The sequence below is a fragment of the Thamnophis sirtalis genome, unplaced genomic scaffold, assembly GCF_051295495.1.
Source record: "Thamnophis sirtalis isolate CommonGarterSnake01/CBP01778 unplaced genomic scaffold, rThaSir2_p1.2 scaffold_8, whole genome shotgun sequence".
NCBI classification, from domain to species: domain Eukaryota; kingdom Metazoa; phylum Chordata; class Lepidosauria; order Squamata; family Natricidae; genus Thamnophis; species Thamnophis sirtalis.
The window spans coordinates 25,599,995-25,621,157 of record NW_028261388.1 but is presented as its reverse complement, the minus strand read 5'-3'; the positions used below and the strand labels follow the sequence as shown (position 1 = coordinate 25,621,157).

General features: G+C 34.6%; 1 protein-coding gene across 3 annotated transcripts in view; it reads right to left on the bottom strand.

The window, feature by feature from the left end:
* NBEA (neurobeachin) overlaps positions 1–21,163 on the bottom strand; it is a 360,491-nt gene that overhangs the window by 304,361 nt on the left and 34,967 nt on the right. For all 3 annotated transcript variants that reach the window (XM_087721296.1, XM_087721298.1, XM_087721299.1), the window contains exons 8-12: positions 20,766–20,912; positions 19,645–19,842; positions 19,016–19,149; positions 1,420–1,528; positions 50–202 (exon numbers count right to left, since the gene is read on the bottom strand). In XM_087721296.1, the coding sequence (XP_087577422.1) occupies positions 50–202; positions 1,420–1,528; positions 19,016–19,149; positions 19,645–19,842; positions 20,766–20,912 (741 nt within the window). The remainder of the gene's footprint in view (positions 1–49; positions 203–1,419; positions 1,529–19,015; positions 19,150–19,644; positions 19,843–20,765; positions 20,913–21,163) is intronic.

Sequence of the window (21,163 nt, the reverse complement as noted above, 5' to 3'; positions counted from 1 at the left end):
TTATTTTTACTACAACTAATACTGCAGTAAAAATGCATGGTTCACTGACCTTTGCAGGAGTATGAATCCAAATAGCAGGATTAAAAAGGATATGGTCACACAATTGCTTTAATAGAGGTGCTCCATGAGAAAGCCCATCAAGGTATTTTGCAAAAGACAGAAATTGTTCCAGCACAGCTCTTGTTATGTGAACTCTGGATGACTGGAAAAATTAATGTTACATATCATTATGTTTAAGACAAAAAAAAATGAAAAAGGATTGTTTTTATGAAACAGTTGATGTACAGCTGATAAATCAACTGCTAGACGTGTATAAACTGAAATATATTTATAACTATTGAAGAAATTAGGGGAAATATTCAAAACAATTCTTTCAACTTGTCAATAATAGTCATGTGATTTGGAAGAAGGAAATAGGCAAGTCTTTGAATGAAGCCTTCCATAGGAATGCACTAGGGCAGTGTTGGCGAACCTTTTAAGCATGGAGTGCAAAAACCAGAACGTGCACGCACGTGTGTGGGAGAGCACCAGAAACCGGAAGAGCAGCTGCCCGGTGCATGTATGCACACTAGCCAGCCGGTCTTCCGGTTTCCGGCACGCATGCTCACACAAAGACCAGCTGGCTGGCACACGCATGCTCACTGGGCAGCTGCACTTATGGTTTCTGGCGCTCCTGCACACACAAAAACCAGTGGCTGGCACACATGTGTATGCTGGAACCTGAAAGAGTAGCTGGTGATGTTATACATGCCCAGAGAGAGGGCTCTGCTTGCCACCTCTGGCATGCATGCCATAGATTCGCTATCATGGCACTAGGGAAACCGTTCTCTTTAGCACCTTAAGGCATGTTCTCAAATTTGATCTGTTTTTCTATGGTTTCTCTGCCCACACACAAAACTTATTCCTGGTTTGCTCAATTCTGGAGAAGTTATCCTAGAGATGAATAGAGACATAGAGAGATATTCCCTAATTTTAAAGCTAGTTTACAGAAAGTCCTTCATTTGCAACCACATTTGGAACCAGAATTTTAGTCATAGGTCATTGCAGTAATAAGTCAAGGCACCCACATGACTGGACCTGATTTTTTACTGTTTTTATGGAATTGTTTAAGCAAAAAGCCCTGTGCTTAAAAATCATAGTTATTAAGCAAATCCCAAAGGGGCACTTTCGCTGGAAAAAAATTGTTATATAAAAGTGGCTAAGGCATCAGATTAGAAACTGCAGAATCGGATATTTCAATAAACATGTATATCACTGTCACATGACATCAGAGTGAGGCCAACCCTCTTGAAAGAATTTATGTTCCAGAGAGGGGAGATATTAATACACGCTAGCATAATGTTCAAATAGTACAACCATGAATTAAATCAAATATACTAAAATAGTCAGATATGCCTACAATATTACTTTTTCACTTACTTTTTCAAGAAGATAACCAATCACTAGGAATCCTTTTCCACCCAGCATTTGTTCTTGCATGGCTACTGAACTCTTAAGGAGTTCCACCAAGAAAACCAAAAGTGTAGCACTGCACATAAAATACAGATACCAATTAGATATCAAATATTAATCGATATTATGGCTTTTTAAAACTTCATGATATTCAAATGAGAATAAAAAGTATACTTTGTATATCAAGTTTTAAGCTTATTAATTAATTTTATAGATATTAAAATTGATAAGTATATCATATTTTAGGATATCAAAGCAAAGAGATTTATAAATTTAACTCACAAATCATTTCAAGATTACAAGCAGTGTTATTGATATATAAAAGTGTATATATATAATGCAAAATTATGTTTACAGCAGTAATTCTTGGACTAATTCTTTGTATAGTTAAGATTCAACGTAAGAATCAATGTACAATAAGTCATTCTGTCAGATATATAGTAACAAACCAAGTGCAATCCTTACAAGTGATACGGAAGAAAGATTCTATGTAGATCTCCCATACAGAATCACCATCCAAGTTTTCTAAGATTTCACATGAGTTTACTCAACGTATGATTTGTGCTACTTTCCCAATACCAGACTGCGATAAAAATACTTTGCCATCGCTTTGCCATCAATTCTATATTAATTCCAACTTAGAAAGCACAGATGAAAATGGGTATTGTTATGCACACCATATTTTTTTGTGGTTTAAGAGTTCTGAATCACATAAAAATTGTGAAGGAGATGAAACCTCCATGATATCAGCTGTTAGATAACAGAATATTATCTCCATACATAGATAAGTGACAAAACTAACTTAAATATTAAAAACCCTTGATTTAATAGCTTGTTTTAAAAATGTAATATGGAGTGAAAATTTCAGCTATATGGTGAAAATAGTTACCTGAAAGCAATTTAATATTAGTTGGAATAAAAAGATGAAAAAAACAGAATATGAAAACAATGTAACTGTAAAACATATCTACATTGAAAAAGTAAGTATATTTTAACAACAACAAAAATAATAAAAAAGAAAATGCTTTATTTAGTAAATGAAATGAATCGTCCCTTCTAAATTAGGACCCTGTCTCTTTTATCTATCCTGAGGAAAACCCAGCTTACCAAGAAACTTGTTGGTCAACTTTTTAGAGCAGAGGTATCAAATTGGCAGCCCGCAGGCCAAATGCATCATGCGCAGGCCATGCCCTCACCAGCTCCGTGAAGGGAAAAAAGTCGTGAAACATCATGTGACAGCAATGTGATGCCACGAGTTTGACACCCGTATTTTAAAGCCACAAAACATAATTGCTTAACCAGCTGCCTCCTTGATGTCTATCTCACCATACAAATGGCCTTGAGTATGATCAGAAAAGCAATCCCATACAGGATTACTCAGAAATCCATTAATTTCTAGGGGCTTGCTGCCAGTTAGTGGATATAGGACTGTAATCTATAGCATTTTTTCTTTAAAATTTCATAAGATAACGGTATGATATTGTTTTTAAAGTAATAAATAAGCATTTACTATTGTTTCAAAAGACAGTAAAAAAAAATCTAATCAATTTTGTTTTGGGGTGGGTGGGTTATAGATTATCTATAATTAACACTACCTGTAATTAAAGTGCTTGTAATAATTTATTTTTATAGCTTTAATATTTTTTATAAGATCTTATATGTTATTGACTGAGCCAAGGTGGCGCAGTGGTTAAATGCAGCACTGCAGGCTACTGCTAGATCAGCAGGTCAGCGGTTCAAATCTCACCGGCTCAGGGTTGACTCAGCCTTCCATCCTTCCGAGGTGGGTAAAATGAGGACCCAGATTGTTGGGGGCAATATGCTGACTCTCTGTAAACCGCTTAGAGAGGCCTGAAAGGCCTATGAAGCGGTATATAAGTCTACTGCTATTGCTATTGCTATTGACTGAAGATTAGATGCAATAAGCTAAATAAAGTAAAGATTCTCTTGGAATGTTTTGAAGAATGTGTAAATTTATATCATTCTCTATTATATGATTCAAATCTCCAAGCAAGCTGTCTTTGATTACATAGAAAAGGACTCAACGTACTCTAATTCCATCTGCCCTGTATTTTCAATTGAAAATAACAGCCCTAGGCTATGCGTAGCATATTAACTATAATAAATGAGACTCACATATAATTTACATGCTCTAAATATATTGACAGAAATGATTCAATTTTTATAGCCAAATCCAATTCTCAAAGGGCTCATGAACAAACAGTAAGTACAGACTTGTGTTAAACAAATATATGACTCATTGCAATTCTAAATTTTATACTTTATAATATGAGGAACTATGCCAAAAGTAAATTGTTTTGTTGATGCAGCGACTTAACTAGATAAACCAAAAAAGGGGAAAAATACAGTGCCAATTTCCAGATCTTTTCCCATCTTTTTAAAAAGGTAAGTGTAAAATCCCTTTGACTTTTGGTGGTTTCAATGATACCTTAATATTGTTTTTTGTTTGTTTGTTTTTTTGGCCACACTGCCTTATTTTGTATCGGGTTGTTTTTAAATTTAACCTATAGTGTTCTATAATTAGATGATTTAGAGATTCATTGCACAAGTGGAAAGATGATTTTGCCACTAAACAGTTAAATGTATTCCTACCAACACCTCCTTTACTAGCAAGATCAGTTTGTAGCTAATGCTGCTGGATATAGAATACCATTGCTTATATTTCTCTAGATCCACCCTTGCTGTTTTATTTTTTTGTTTGTTTGTTTACTAATTAATAACGTAAAACTAAACACATTCAGTGACATCATAGCACAGTAAAAACCTAGATCACATACTGTTCTCAACCATCCCTAGTAAAGTATTTGGGCTATATAAAACAGGATAATTAAACTAGTTTGTCTAATCAAGTCTAAAAATAAACAAGATCAGGTAACCCTAATTTTTCTAATAACAAAAACTACACTCTTTTCAAATCACAGAAACCACCAAAAAAGTAGTGTATTTATTTACTACATTTCTCCCACACGAGTGTGCCTAAATATTTTCAGTACCATTAAACATACAAAAACATAAATGATTTAGACCTAATGAAGAAAGCTAATTTAATTTTCATAAAATTAAATCATATATTCTAAATATAACTATTTTGACATGACTCAATAACTGAAATAATTACAACAATTTGTCAATCTGATTAATCAATTTACCTTTATATTGCACTACTAATTAGCCTAGAAATATAACATTATCAATAGTGATTGACGGATCTGTCATAGTGTTAGAGTCTTTCTCATTCTCTTTTTAAAGGTCATAATTACGCTTTACGCATAATAAAAATGACTGAAGAGAGAAAAATATCCTTGATATTCCTTTCTGCATTTTGTTCTTTCCTATGTCAACAATAAAATAAAAAAACAGCTCTGTACCACGTCTAGCTGTCTTCTGAAATCCATCATAATAAAACAAATAGCTAGAGGTCTAAAACATTTTTTAAAACACTTAATGAAATAGAATCCATTCATCTTCAAATTCTGTTTAAATATTAATAGTCAGGACAGATTACTTACTTTACAACAATAATTTATGAAAATACCTTTTTTCTCTCTACAGAAAAACAAACACAGTAGAAACCCAATTGACTGTTACATAAAAAGGAATTATAGGATAATAAAATCACAATGCCTTTTTTTGGAAAAACATAATTAGGAACCTTGGTGAAATTACTTCTAAAATATTTCACACCTCCATTCTATCAAATTGAAATACCATAGGATGCTCATATAGGATAACATGGTCTGAATTTGGCCAACACTATTTTGTCACAATCGGCCATTTTACTTGTAGCTTAAAACCAGCAGTTATGTTCCTCTCTATTCTGACTTAAACAACATGTTCTCCTGTTTGGTGAGCATACTGTTTGGTTATTTGTACCAGCAAGAATGCTTTAATAAACCAGAAATTCCATGTATGGTTTGTTTAGAATTGTGAGAGTCAATCTCCTTTTTTTTTTTTTTATTTCCTAACAACCCCCTCCAAAAATCTGAAAATATAATCTATTGTTGACATTGAATTCCTAACTTCATTATTTAAAATAGAATGTTTAAACAAAACAAACATTGGGTTGTTCATCCACACACCTCTGCAGGATAACTGAAAGCGCAAGCTACCATTGTACATTGTACTTCCAAATTATTGCATGTTGCAAATGAATGTATTCCTAAAAGTTAGCTTTTAACAACAGAGGATAGACATTAAATATTTATTCCAATAGACTTCTCGACTTATCTTTCAACTGAAAAAAAAATCACAAATTGATAATGAGTAAATGAATCATAGGTACTTGAAGAGATCTACAGGTTCTTGTTTCTGAACATATGAAAAGCTACAATCAAATGCAATTCTTTCTTAGAAACAGTACAAAAACCTTCTTCAATCACTGATCACATATATTGTAGCAATTATTTATAGCACTAAAAAGTATATATATTTCAGTTACATTTTATATTTTTACTATATACAGAATTACATTTTTTGTGAATGATAGTTAACAAAAATTAAATATATTAATATAGTGTGATTCCTAATATCTTCGTAGTTTTTATCCAATTTATATGTTCTTATGCCACAGCATACATTATAAAAATAAATATCCTTATACCGTACTAATTATTTTTTCTAGGTCAGTGTTGACTACCTATCATACTCTAGAAGTTTTATTGAGAAAGGCGCCCAGGAGAGATTAGAAATTTGATTTGGATCTTCATATGAACAGTATGTCATGGTATGTCATTAATGTGGGGGGGGGGGGGTTGTACATAAAATCCATTTTTACATGTATACATCTGAGTGAAAGTTCTACTTTGTCAACATCTACCCTGAAATCTAAGATCCGTATGTTAAAGTGCCAATCCAACACAAAAATATATACATAAATAACTATTATTTATTTATATAAATTTATATCTAACTGTTCAATTTTAAGAATTTTGAGTATAGCTTAATATTTGACATTGTGATCAGCAGCAGAAAATTAGTTTGCATTGAACATCAACTTTTTTTGCAAGATGTACTCCATGAAAATCTTTATAAAAAGTCATGGGTGAACAGAGGGGGAGTAACATTTTTAAACAACTTACCAGGAACTAAACTGCACTGGACTGGTACACGATTCACATTAAACTTGCAAAATTCTGTGCATTGCCATAAAAATCTCTCCATTGTTGCCTATTTCCAACTCGCCTAGATATAAAGGCAAATATAAAGGATACTTCAGGCCATTCCTAGATCTCCACTATACCATGTCTCACCTAGTATACAACAGTATGTGTCCATAAGATAGTAATATATACACAATACAATGGCCATTACTACTGAAGTTTATCTGTAACAGAAATGGATCAACCCAATTGCCCATCTATGACTGAATTTCCCAAGTTTTAGAACTCTCAGAAAAACATGGATCTTCTCTATTAACCAACTTTATCCTTGAGAAGCAGAGAAGATCAGTAGGAGCAAAGACTGCTAAACAGAAGATTGCAATTTCCATCTAAAATTGGAAACTCTTTAAGCATATTCAGCATTATCAAAAGCTAAAAATAAGCTTAGGTCACCATTCTTTCCTGCCACCAATTTTCATCCTCTCTTGCTACAGAAACAGAAAATTGGCAGGAAAACATGCCTGATATATACCTAAGTATCATTAGACTTAAATATTGAAATTAATCTCAGCAACAATGGAGGTAAGCACTGGAATATTTGTCATTTCCATTCTAAATGAAACAAGTTTTATGATAAAACACCATGCCTTAGTTAAATCATCTCTACATCTATAACAGCATTCTTAATAATGCTAGTCATAAGTAAATGAGGATAAAAATGAAACTAGACAAAATTTTCAAGACACCAGCACAATGTGCAAAATCTTTTTTTTTTTTAATTTTCCTCTTCAAAACCTTGCTGCGTCTTATACTCTGGTACGACTTATGCTCCAAAAAATACGGTATTTAAATGGCTATTGCTTAATCTTTACTGACAAAAATACTTATTGAAAAAAAAATGGGAACAGAAATAATGAATAATTAAACATGAACAAATGTCTTCATTATCATATTATTAGAAAAGTAAGAAGTCGCCACTGCTAACTTCCAACTAGAATTATTCAAAGTGGAATAGTTTTAAAAAGCACACAATTAATGAAGTAGATCTTATTTTATTCCATTTAGTGATATGGATTGCTATGTTTCTGAAATTCATGATATCTGTTCAATAAATCAGATATTTCAGTAGAAAAAAAATGTTCAATATATCACATTATAAAATACACTCTAAATAATGATAACCATGAATACAGAATCCAGTTCAAGACCTCATGTGAAATAGTGTTCTCTAGTAATTCTTTTGAAAAGTAGACCTGATATATACTCTTATCATCAGAATCTAGCTGGCACAGAGGAAGGTTTTACCCTCTTTAAAACGTTCCCATTCAGGTTTTGGATGAAGCATCAGCATATAGAATCACAGAATGGCTTTAAGGGAAAGAGTAAGAGCTGCTCCCAAGGCAACAATCTTATAAAAAGAGACTGACTCCGGGGCAAGAATGCAACATGAATAAACTTCTTGGGAAAATCCCTCCCTAATTCAATAAAAAGGGGAAAGTGTTTTCATGCTTGCAAGATTCTATCCCCATAGGTTTACTGATTGTTCTTCGAGGGCTGACATAGGTGAGACCCCGGAATAGGTGTATTGGACTGACTGTTCTCATCTAAAATACTGTTAAAGCCTCCAGAGTTGTCTACAGATTATTAGATAGGAAAACTTATTTGTAAAGTTGGGCTCTAGCAATCATTTGGGATTGTTGCCTAGTGTGGGAAACAATTATTAAAAAGCTAAACTAACACCATTTTAGAAGGAAAGTTAGTATAATACAATAGCAGAGTTGGAAGGGACCTTGGAAGACTTCTAGTCCAACCCCCCGCCTAGACAAGAAACCTTATACCATTTCAGACAAATAGCTATCCAACATCATCTTAAAGACTTCCAGTGTTGGGGCATTCACAATTTATGGAGGCAAGCTGTTCCACTGATTAATTGTTGTAACTGTCAGGAAATTTCTCCTCAGTTCTAAGTTGCTTCTCTCCTAGATTAGTTTCCACCCATTGCTTCTTGTTCTACCCTCAGGTGCCTTGGAGAAGAGTTTGACTCCCTCTTCTATGTGGCAACCCCTGAGATATTGGAACACTACTATCATGTCTCCCCTAGTTCTTCTTTTCATTAAACTAGACATACCCTGCAACCGTTCTTCATATGTTTTAGTCTCCAGTCCCCTAATCATCTTTGTTGCTCTTCTTTGCACTCTTTCTTGAGTCTCCACATCTTTTATACATCGTGGCGACCAAAACTGAATGCAGTATTCTAAGTGTGGCCTTACCAAGGCATTATAAAGTGGTATTAACACTTCACGTGATCTTCGCTTCATATAACCAATTTTGTTGTATTTAAGTACAATGACAATAAAGATTATACTTACTTACTTGATTCTATCCCTCTGTTTATGTAGCCTAGAACTATGTTGGCTTTTTTGGCAGTTGCTGCACACTGCTGTCTCACATTTAAGTGGTTGTCCACTAGGACTCCAAGATCCCTCTCACAGTTACTACTTTTGAGCAAGGTACCACCTATACTGTACCTGTGCATTTCGTTTTTCTTGCCTAAATGTAGAACCTTACTCTTTTCACCATTGAATTTCATTTTATTAGATAGTGTCCAATGTTCAAGTTTGTCAAGATCCTTCTGTATCTTAAGCCTATCTTCTGGAGTGTTGGCTATTCCTGCCAGTTTGGTGTCATCTGCAAATTTGATGAGTTCCCCATTTATTCCCTCATCCAAATCATTGATGAGGATGTTGAAGAGTACTGGGTCTAAAACAGAGCCTTGGGGTACTCCACTGCATACTTCCCTGTAGATGCAGTTCCATTGAGGACTACATGTTGAGTGCGGTTGGTCAGCCAGTTACAAATCCATCTGGTGGTGATGCTGTCTAACCCACATTCTTCTACTTTATCTACTAGTAGGTTATGGTCTACCTTATCAAATGCCTTACTGAAGTCCAAGTAAACTATATTGACGGCATTCCTCTGGTCCACTAATTTTGTCACCTTGTCAAAGAATGCAATAAGATTAGTCTGGCATGATCGGTTTTTGACAAACCCATATTGGCTTTTGGCTATTACTTTGTTTACTTCTAGGTAGTCACTAATTCGTTGCTTGATCATCTTTTCCAGAATCTTTCCTGGTATTGAGGTCAGACTGATAAGTCTGTAGTTTCCTGGATCTATTTTTTTCCCCTTTTTTGAAGATGGGAACCACATCAGCTCTTTTCCAGTCCTCTGCAGTTCCCCGGTGCTCCAGGATCTCTGAAAGATATAGTTCGGTGGTTCTGAGATCTCGTCTGCCAGTTCCTTCAGAACCCTGGGGTGTAATCCATCCAGTCCTGGTGATTTGAACTTGTCTAGGGTAGACAGGTGCTCACTTACCATTTCAACTTGTGTTCCTAATCTGATTTTTGTGGTGCTGGTTTTGATAGGTTGGACTGTTTTATCCCTTTGTGTAAAGACAGATGCAAAAAAATGAGTTAAATAGTTCTGCTTTCTCCGTGCTGCTTGTCACCTTCTTGCCACTTTCTCCCAGCAATGGACCAATTGTTTCCTTAACGTTTTTTCTTGTTTTTAACATTTTGGAAGAAGCTTTTTGTTATTTTTTACTTTTGTGGCAAGCCTTTCTTCATTGTGAGCCTTAGCTTTCCTCACTTCATCTTTACAGGCTGATATTTGCTGATATTACAGGCTGATGTTTGCTGATATTATGCCTTAGTTATGTCCCCCTCTTTCCACTTTTTATACTTATCTTTTTTATCTTTCAATTTGTCAGAGAGATCTTTATGCAGCCATGCTGGTTTATTTTGGGAACTGTTATTTTTCTTCTTCATTGGTATTGTGCTAGATTGGGCTTTTGTAATCTCATTTTTCAAAATTTCCCAAGCTTCTTGAGTTGTTTTCCCCTTGAGGACTCTCATCCATGGAATTCTTCCAAAGCTCTCTCTAAGTTTATTAAAATTAGCTCTCTTAAAGTCCAAAACTCTAGTTTGACTTTGTTCTACTACTTGTATTTGCATAATTTTGAATTCCAATATTGCATAGTCACTTGCCCCCAGGGTTTCTGTGGCTTCAACACCTTCTATCATTTCCTCTCTGTTAGTGAGAATTAAGTCCAATATGGCTGATCCCCTTGTTCCCTTCTCTACTTTTTGGGAAACAAAGCACTTTGTCATTATACAGAAGTGAGAAAGTCATACAGGCAAATAGAGAATTAGGGGAAACTGTTACACTCCTGGCAACAGAGATAAAGCGCACCAATTAGAACACTGATAAATCAAATTATGATACATTAGGAAAATACAACCTCAAGATTTTAAGAGTTAAGCATGCACAAACTGGTTGTTTATATCAAACTATAAAAGGATATTGCGCTCTTTATATAGGGCCCTGGCTGCACTGAACGTTCAATATTCTTGCCTCTGAGAAAGGAACAAATCAGAGGGGGGGAGCAGGGAAATCCCAACAGTAGTGACTTTCTTGCATAAGCTTCTTGACTTCATGGCTCAGTTGGCAGTGGAGTTCCTGAGGCATATGGGCAAGAAGATTCATTAGGCAGGGATTCTGATAGACTGGGGGTATTCAGGTTACTATAGCAACTACTAAATCAAGTGATCAAGAGCCACTCACACACATTGGGAATCACACATTGGATATGGTTTTTTATTAGGGCAACGATTGCCCTAATAAAAACACATTGGATATGGTTTTTTATTAGGGCAACGATTTGGTTTTGAGGAGCCTACCATCACCCCATTTCCATGGACTAATTTCTTTCTCTTGAAATGCTCTAAATCTGCTTTCCACTACAAGAAGATAAGGCCTATTCTATCGATAGGCCCCAGAGGGCTGTTGACACCAGATAGGTTTTTACAAGGTTGTGTTAGTTCCTGAAGGTTCAAGTGCACAATTTGACTGGACTCTTGGTTGTCAAGCTGAAGGCTGCTCTTGATTACCAGAAGAACTTTAAGTGATGAAATGACAGAAAAGATACCTACAGTGCTGATGAAATTGACAAAGAGTGACCTAACTATGCTGGACAACTAGGGAACATGTTTGAGAAGGGATGGCTACAGTCTGATTTTAGACTAAAGTATAGGGCTGAAGGAACATTGATTGAAGTTGTGGATGACCTCTGGCAGGGGAAACACTGGGAAAACTATATCATTCTTAATCACTTGTGCCTTCTAATAATATTGATTATGGTATCCTTTTGAACTGGCTCAGGGGATTGGGAGTAGGGGAAGTGTTTTGTGATGTCCCTCATAGTTCTGCTGTCTCCACACTCCTATTCAAAGTAGAATCCAATAGGTCATTAGGAAAAATGGGTTCAGTATCACCAGTATGCTCTCCCCTCTGGCAGGGGAAACACTGGGAAAACTATATCATTCTTAATCACTTGTGCCTTCTAATAATATTGATTATGGTATCCTTTTGAACTGGCTCAGGGGATTGGGAGTAGGGGAAGTGTTTTGTGATGTCCCTCATAGTTCTGCTGTCTCCACACTCCTATTCAAAGTAGAATCCAATAGGTCATTAGGAAAAATGGGTTCAGTATCACCAGTATGCTATCATCCCAATAGCATATTTTTCCTTAGGCCATTCAAGCGATGTAGATTGATTCTTTTCTGCAGGCCATGGGGTTTTGAAGATTTAGTAGTTAGGAGTTTCAAAGTCCTCTGGATTCCGAGATTTTCCATATTCAGTGCTTAATTGAGCACCAGACCAAACTGACGTAATTTGTAGGTCTTTCTGGCTTTGAAGCTACTGTTCAAGAAATAGGGGGCAGACATTGTCAGGAGGACTTTTGCACAAATCTGTCTTGTTTACCAATTGAGCCTTTTCTGGATCAAGAGATCTTGCTCACAGTGACCCAGGCATTGGTAATATCCCACATGGATTAATGCAATATGCTCCACATGGAACTGCCTTCGAAAAATACTCAGAAGCTGTGACTAGTCCACAATGCAGTGGCATGGGCAGTTATGAGTACATCTCATTGGGTACATCACACATGGTGTACATCGCATTACACCACTGCTCTATGAGCTACATTGGATCTCAGTGGGCTTCCAGGTGCAATTCAAGGTGTTGATTACCACATATAAAGCAATTCAAGGGCTTTATAATCCTCCAAGGACGGAGTTATTTGCAAGACCACTTCCTTGAAGCTGGTTTTGTCCAGCCCACTAGACGTAGCAGTTCAGTGATGCTCCTGGTCCCATTTATTAAGCAATACCTTCCTGCATAACCAGAGAAGTGTGCCCTAGATGTCATGGAATCTGTCCATTGGAACATAAATCTCTCCCCCAAAAAACAATTTCATAAATTATTCAGGATCTGAATATTCCTCTGGGCATGGGTCCTTTACATTGGATAAAGCTAATATTGTAATTTTTTCTGATATGATTGGATTATAAAATTTGATTTGTATTGTTATTGTCTTACTATTGTTTGCTTTGTCTATATTGCTTTGGTTTTTATTCTTGTGTTCATCATCCAGAGCCATGATGACCAGATGGGTGGCTATATAAATTGATTAAATGAATAAATAAAGTTATAAAGTAAGAAGGATTTTCAGGTATTTCACTCCAAGCCATTTAAGGCTCTAAAAGATAAGAAACAGGAGCTAAAATTAGGGTCATAAATTTTAAAAAAGGAGTCAATGTATTTCTTTAAGAGATGAAGTACTGTGGTTCATTTTAGTTAGATTACTGGGAATTATAGCAGACAAGTTCTGAACTGAACACTTTGAGGCACCTTCAAGGGCAGCCTTATATATAATGCATTACAGTAATCCAATCAGGAGGTTACCAGAGCATGGTTCATTATAGCTGAGCTATACCTATACAAGAATGCTTACAATTGCTGCAAAATATACCTACTTTCTTCTGCCAAGGCTAGCAGTACCTTCAGTAATAATGTTGAATCAATCAATCAATCCTATTATTATAAACCATGTGAAAATGAATAAACACCATCTCCCAAACATATGATTCAAAGTACCTTTATCATATCAGAATTTGATTTCAAAATCTTACTCAATATCTAATATTTTATAGTCCAGATAATTGTGCAAGAATTGGAACACTTCCCTTCATAGCAATGGCATGGGAAATAGAGCTGGATATTGGCAGTGTAGCAGTGACTTATATCTTAAATTCTCAAGTCATTCAGTCATATAAACCTTAAACAAAACTTCCTTTAGTCCAACAACCTTAATTCAGTCATGATTCCATTAAATCTCTTGCCATGTACTTTGATATAATGCTCATTCTATTGATACAGAAAATGTATTTGATACAATACCCATTCTATTGATACAGAATATGTAAATGGATGGGTGGATAAAAGGATAAATAGAGAGATAGAGAAACAGATGGATGTAGGAAATATTTGATTTTTATCTTGTAAAATTAAATTTTTAAATTATAGATTCAAACATAAAATGTTTTTGCTGTGTTTTCTTTTCTTTTTGATATTAGAAAGCAATTTGGAAAAATATTATTTCCTTTAATATATATATTTCTGCATTCATAAAAATCAAGAGCCTATGTTTCCATCACAAGCAATAATCTATGGCCTATAGTAAAGTAAAAGAAAAAGAAAGTATGAATGACATTCTTAATATGAACAAAATCTCTCAGCATAAGAATTTATTTTAAATGGAAATATTTAATTATCCCATTGCCATTAACCAGGTTTACAAAATATATTTATAATGCTAAATTTAAAACTATGGATAACACCAATCACAAAAATTGATGAACATTTATATATTTTTAAAAAAATATTATTTCAAAAAGCTGCTAAAATTTAAACATTTTAATGTATGTAATTATTGAAATATTGGGTTTTTTTTATAATTCTTTGCCATATCCATATTACCTAGCTACACAAAATTACACAAAATCAAAACTGATTTTATTTGAACCGAAATGTATCTATGATGTTAATAAATGTGCAGTTTTAAAAATATATCCAGTGCAGGTTGATAGCTATGGGTACCAGTGCAGATAAAACACATATTTTGGTATCTCAATACCCAATGTTCTTTAGATCTAAACATCCATCCCAGTGCTTTCCCAGCCAAACATAAACATATTTCACTGACATCTTCAAATCTAGGGATTACTAGAAAATATTAGACACAATAGATCTGATCTGACAAACTATTTCAGACTTCGGCAACAATAAATTATCTATTACACTATCCAGTTAATTCCAATGAAATAGTTCTAAACTCTTTAAAATATGAACATATTCATAAATGAAAAGGAAATCAATACTAATATTCTCATCCAATCTATAACCTGACATCTGCTATCTGACGTTTCCATCATTAATTCAAATGAATTTTCATATACTGTACATTGTATCATAGTAATCCATTCTTGATATAATTATTTTTATAAATAATACTTAGTTTATTCAAGAAAAGTTAAATACAAAACATTGAAATATTAAAAAAGGGGGGGGAAAAGGAAAAGTGTCGTAACATAACATCTTCCTAGTTGAATGCTGATCAATATAATAGGACAATATTAATTCCCACCCCTTACAAAATAGGTCAAAAGAATTTTAAACTAATCAAATACTAAATCAGTTCAGAAATTGTTAGCCTGTCATCTATATACTATATCAGAAGTGTTAAACTCAAGGCCTGAGGGCCGCATCCGGCCCACAGGGTGTTTACATCTGGCCTGAAGAGCTGCCCTAGAAACAATGGAGACCTGGCCAGTGGTGCTTCTGCCAGTGAAAACTGCTTTTGGGTGGGCCACGGACAGTCCTCCTAAGCTCTGTTTTCTCTGGCAGAGGGTTGCAGGAGGCTGTCACCTCCAAAATGGAGCTTGGGAGCCTGTTTTGGCTTGCAGAGTGCTTGGGCCACCACAGGTGCTCCAAACATGACTGACATTGAGCTGGTCTTACCCACCCTGGCCCCTCAAGGTCACACACAACCCTGATACAGCCCTCAATGAAATCGATTTACACTCCTGTACTATATTAATAACAAAATAGTTAACAGGAAACAACAACAACAACAACAACAACAACAACAACAAAGTACCGGGACTTGCAAATTGAAGTTGAGCGACTGTGGAAAAATAAATCGTTTGTTGTCCCGATTGTAATTGGAGCCTTTGGAGCAATACCTAAAGGGCTACCTCGCTATTTGGAAATTTTAAATTTATCAGACTTGAACATTCTGATTCTACAAAGAACCACCCTACTTGGAACAGCTTATATCCTCCAATGTTACCTTAACAGTTCCTAGGTCCTTGGTTAGGACTCGAGCTGTTGAGCTACCAACCAGCCCCAAAGGTTGTGAATGTCACCAAAGATTAACCACATAATAATAATATATAAAATAGTAAGAATACTAAAAAATATTAATAATAATGGAATAAAGACAAGATTGAACTTCCAACACCTCAGAAACTTCTACATGGAATGTAGAAACTTAAAGTCTCCTGCCAGAGAAACAGAAGGTCAATAAATCTATGCCAAATAACCCCTCATGATCAAAATCTGTCTGAATGATCAAAAAAGCTAATTTGAAATACAAAGTAAAGCAACCCAAACCAGAGTCTTCTCCATGCTATTGTGTTTCTGGGACATTATTTTCTCCCTCTTGAAATCAATTCCCCCATCTTCTTCGTGTGTGTAAAAGATAGAGATGCACTTCAGTTTTCCCTGCTATACAATCTCTACTATTCATATCTGCCCAAATAACAAGTAATGTACATATATCACATAGAAAAAGCTTAACTATAACAGCAATGCTCATTCCCTGTAAAAGAATTGTGACTGGTCAACATTCTCACATTTAAAAACCAAACAAAAGTTTCTAGCTGACAGTTCAATATTCCACGTAACAACTATCTTTTCTTACAATCAATTCCAAAATGGATATGGAGGTATACTGCCTGGCAACCAGATTATAAAGGAATAGCCCTGTCATAAACTTGATGAAACATTTAGAAATGAGTAGATTGTTGTCTCTGATTCATCCCTGAGGTATATAGATTGTCCATAAGACAACCCATAAGTATTTTAAGACCTGAATTTTCACTCATGAAGATGAGACTGATATCCCCATTCTGTTTGCATGGGAAATTTAACTGCAATGCCAGGTCTTTTTATTTTTATTTTATTGTAGATGGATAATGATTTTAGTTTGGGATTTTGAGCTTTCCAGAGTTGGTTCAAGATGAGCAGTTGTATAAATGCTTTAAATAAATAAACAGGCACATCCCTCAACATTTGTTATTAAGAGGTACCTTCATGATTTCGCAGGTAGGACTTTAGATACAAATGGAGAATGAAGGCTCAGGTGATAACTACTCTAGAAATTTTCTATTTTATAAGAGCCCAACTAAACTACCGTGTTTCCCCGAAAATAAGACAAAGTCGTATTTTCTTCTGCCCCACGAAATATGGCCTTGGGCTTAGTACAAGGGGAGGGCTTATTGTTGCTGGGCAACTGCTCCCTTGTGAACTGGCTCCCAAACAGCCAGGCACAGCCCCAGGGGCAAAGCAGCATGAGGTGACCACGCTCACGAGCAACCACCCAGCAATTCCCCCCTCCGGCCAGGCAGAACGCCACTCCCCAACCTAGCAGGATCCCTAAGGTGGCAAGCAAGGTGAGCGCCTTCCCCCCTAGCAGGATCCCTAAGGTGGCAAGCAAGGTGAGCGCCTTCCCCCCTTCCCCAGCTCCCGCGGCTTTGTGTCTTTGGGATACCGCTAGGTCGGTGAGCGGTTCTCTGCCTGGCCAGAGGGGGGGTATCCAGGGGACTTATTTTGGGGGGTGGGCTTATATTTTTGCCCATGCAATAAATGTGACAAAGTGTTAGTTTCCGGACAGGTCGTATTTTCAGGGAAACACAGTATATATGTTCATTTTTTCTAGGAAATAAATACTTGAAAAATAATTTTGAAGTTTTGTTTTGGACTTCATGCAAAGTTTTTATTAAAGCATTTTGAAATGCTTTTACAAGTTGACACAGACCACTTTTTATGGACCTATGCACAGAAGTCTGAAAAAAGATGGGGGTGCTTTGATTAATAGCACTCTTTATTTTATGAACAGTGTGGTATTCTTCCCAAATGCTTTGAAATACGTATTTCTAACATCTACTGTACATCTAATGAGGGCAACTAAAAAGTAAATTTCAGTAGCAGTCAGGACTTATTTACTAAACTAGAGTGTCTCATTCCAATATAAAATATTTATTTAGTACAAGTAATGTAATTAGATGCTATTAATTACAAATGTTTTCATTCTACTAATATCAGTTTTCATTTGCTGGCTTTTGTGAATTTTTATATGTTAATTGTAATTTAAAGCTATGAAGAGCAAACTCCCCAAACATCACTTCAGCATATCATAAATGTTTACTCAAGCAATTCACATAATAGCACTTAATTCTAGTTTACTAAGAAAAAAAAATCAAAATGAAAAATGTCCAATGCAAGTGCTTGAAAAATGGTCATTTATTCATAAATGTTAAATAATGTAGTTAAATTTATATGAGCTATTCACATTTCACTGAAACAATTTATGGTAGTAGCAAAAAGATAAAATCTAATTTGATTCAAGCTTAATTTCTAGTGACTTCACAATTTTTCTGGCAATGATATGGAAGTTAGTTGCCATTCCATTCTTTAATTTACAGTCTAGCCTAAGAGATCTACTATTTTATGATCTATTACTTAAGGCATGGATGTCAAACCTGATCGTATCACATGACGTATCATGATGTATTGTGATGTGGGTGTAGCTTGCCTGAGACGGATCTGGTTCACAAACCGCAAGTTCGACACCCCTGACTTAAGCACTAATGAGGTTCAATCTTGCTAAGATTTTGAACCCTTCATAGGTTAACCAATATTGTCAGCTAATGGGCAATCTATTTTTAACAAACACTGCTTTATAGGATAGGTTTGGAAATGTCTAATATTAATCCCTTTACTTTTAATTCCATCAGAAACATTTCATTTTTCAGTTATGATAACACAGAAAGAAAACAACTTTATTGAAAGATACAGAGTGGGTTGTCACATTATGTAAAGTCTAATATGATTTAGATTTAGATTTAGTGTATAGTCAATATTATAATATAATGATCCCACATCACAGCTTAATTTTATTATAACCAAGTTACTGTGTGGGTGAACAAACCGTGGTTCGCCAAACTATTGTTAAATGTGTTTATAAGTCAACAATTTTGTAATACAAATATGAAACAAGTGATTTTAAAAACTTGAGTTTTGATTAACATATCCATCATATACCATTTATACTACCATTTATACTATCCCTCATATGTCATGAAAAAAATGACAAAACCTAGTATGGGGGCGTGAGGGGAAACCACTCAATGGATTTATCATATATTATGCAAAATTATGAGAATTTCCAGCAATAAGTTTTCCTGACAAAAACCTACCAGACAGTTGTTTCCACTTGACTGTCATGAAGTTGCCGATTGTCTAATTGAGCAAACAGAGGGAAAAGAACTTGGATTCCTCCTATTGAATGAATCGCACTGTGGATAGAATGCGTCACAATCGCTTTCACATCCTGCATTTAAAAAAGAAGAAGCAGTTCTCTTTGTATTGGACCACCATTCAAGGTCAAATATGTGCTACTCAGTGGAAATATAATCCACCTGATTATCTCATCTATTAGATAAAAATAGTTCATCTATTTTAAATTCATTTCTTCAAGATATTTAAGACTGGACTGTTTCTATTATAGCAGTAACAGAAATTGAAACAGATTTCAATTGTAATAAATAAATAAGGCTAACATTTCATCAGTAACACAGGAATTAACATTACTAAAACCAAGCTCATGAATTCACTGTTTATAATAAATAAATTACAGACTAAAGATAATAATCATAACAGAAAATTCATCAACACAGAGGAAACAATTTGTATGGGCTGCATACATTAATAATTTGTAAAAATGATTTTTCAACATATATTTAAAATTTAGTAGCTTTCAAACACTTTATGTGACATTAATAAAACATTGAAAAATTGAAAATAATAAATCTATTGTTACACAAACCTGAAGCATAAGAGCATGGGGAGAATGTACAAAAATTGAAGGATTTTCCTTTGGTGAAGATTCAAGGCATAGTTGAGCATCTGTAGCCTTAGCATTGTAGGTGAAAGCAATACTACTTGCAAGTTTCCCATCATAGAGAACTTGCTTATGGTGTTCAGCAAGGTGAATATCACTTTCAGATTTAAATTTGAAAGTACTCTGCAGAAGAAAGGAAGAATGTTAAAGCACACAATCACTAAGATATTTACAAAAGTACACCTCTTATATACCACGGAAGGACAAACAATAATGACATAATAAATAATCAAGATATGGCCACTTCACTACACATTGATGAAATCAAGCATGTTCTTTGCTCTTTGCAAAGACCTAAATATTCTTACTGAAGAATAACAAAAATTTAAAAAGGTATTTTATTTATTGTTTCAAAAAACTGTTTCAAAAAAGCTAGCTGATTTATAACATGCACCATGAAGGATTATAGGTACTCAACATGAGTATATGAACATGCTGCAAATCTAGTATATTATAGTTTCCCAATATTTTAATAGTATATATTACAAGAATCTCCAAGAAATTGAAAACTATTATATGAATTTGATGCATTTTTGTAAGTAGAGGAACATAGAGTTACTCTTCAGAGATGCAAATAAATTGTTGGCAAAGAGAAGGCATTCCAACCAATGCCACACCATTAAAGCATTTATAAATACTGCCATGAGAATCGCATAACAGATGATGTTAGAGTTAGTATATAAGAGTTTGTTTCAATATGTAAGAGTGCATCTGCTGACTTGTTACATTATTTGACAATAATATTTCTATTAAAAGTACTTACAATGTTTTTGGAAATGAATATATCATAGAGTCTAATACAATGCAACCTTTTAAAAAATCAATATTCAATTCATTTTATTTATTATGGATATCTGTTAGAATTGCTTTAGTATAATGGTTTTATATATACACACACATACATGCACACAGTATATTTAAAAGCATATTCTATAAAATAAGAATTATAATTTAAAGATTATATAAAAGGAGTCCAAACAACACCAGTTCATTATAATGCAATGCAACTATTTTTTTTCTGAACTGGAATTATAATATAATATTACCTTATATCCAGGTCCTAACTGATGTACAGCAAAAATCTGTGCTGGGTTAAGAGCTTCAGTAAATACATAGACTGCCCCGAGTTGACCACAAAAAACCCTATTTGCATCAGCAGTTTCAGATGATCCCAAAAAACATTTGTCGTAGCTCTGTATAAAAGGAGAACAAAGAAATTAGACATAAAATACATAGAAATGCCTAGAAAAAAAGATGCAAGCTATTTTAAATCCTCATTCGCTAAAATTTGCAGGTAATAACAATATGTAACATTAAGGAGAAATACAACCATCTACATCCATAGTTTATATTCAAAATAAAGAGACACAGATAAAGGCAAAATGTTAGAAAATTCTTTATTAATATAATTAAAATGATCAAAAGGTTGGCATATTAGAAAATG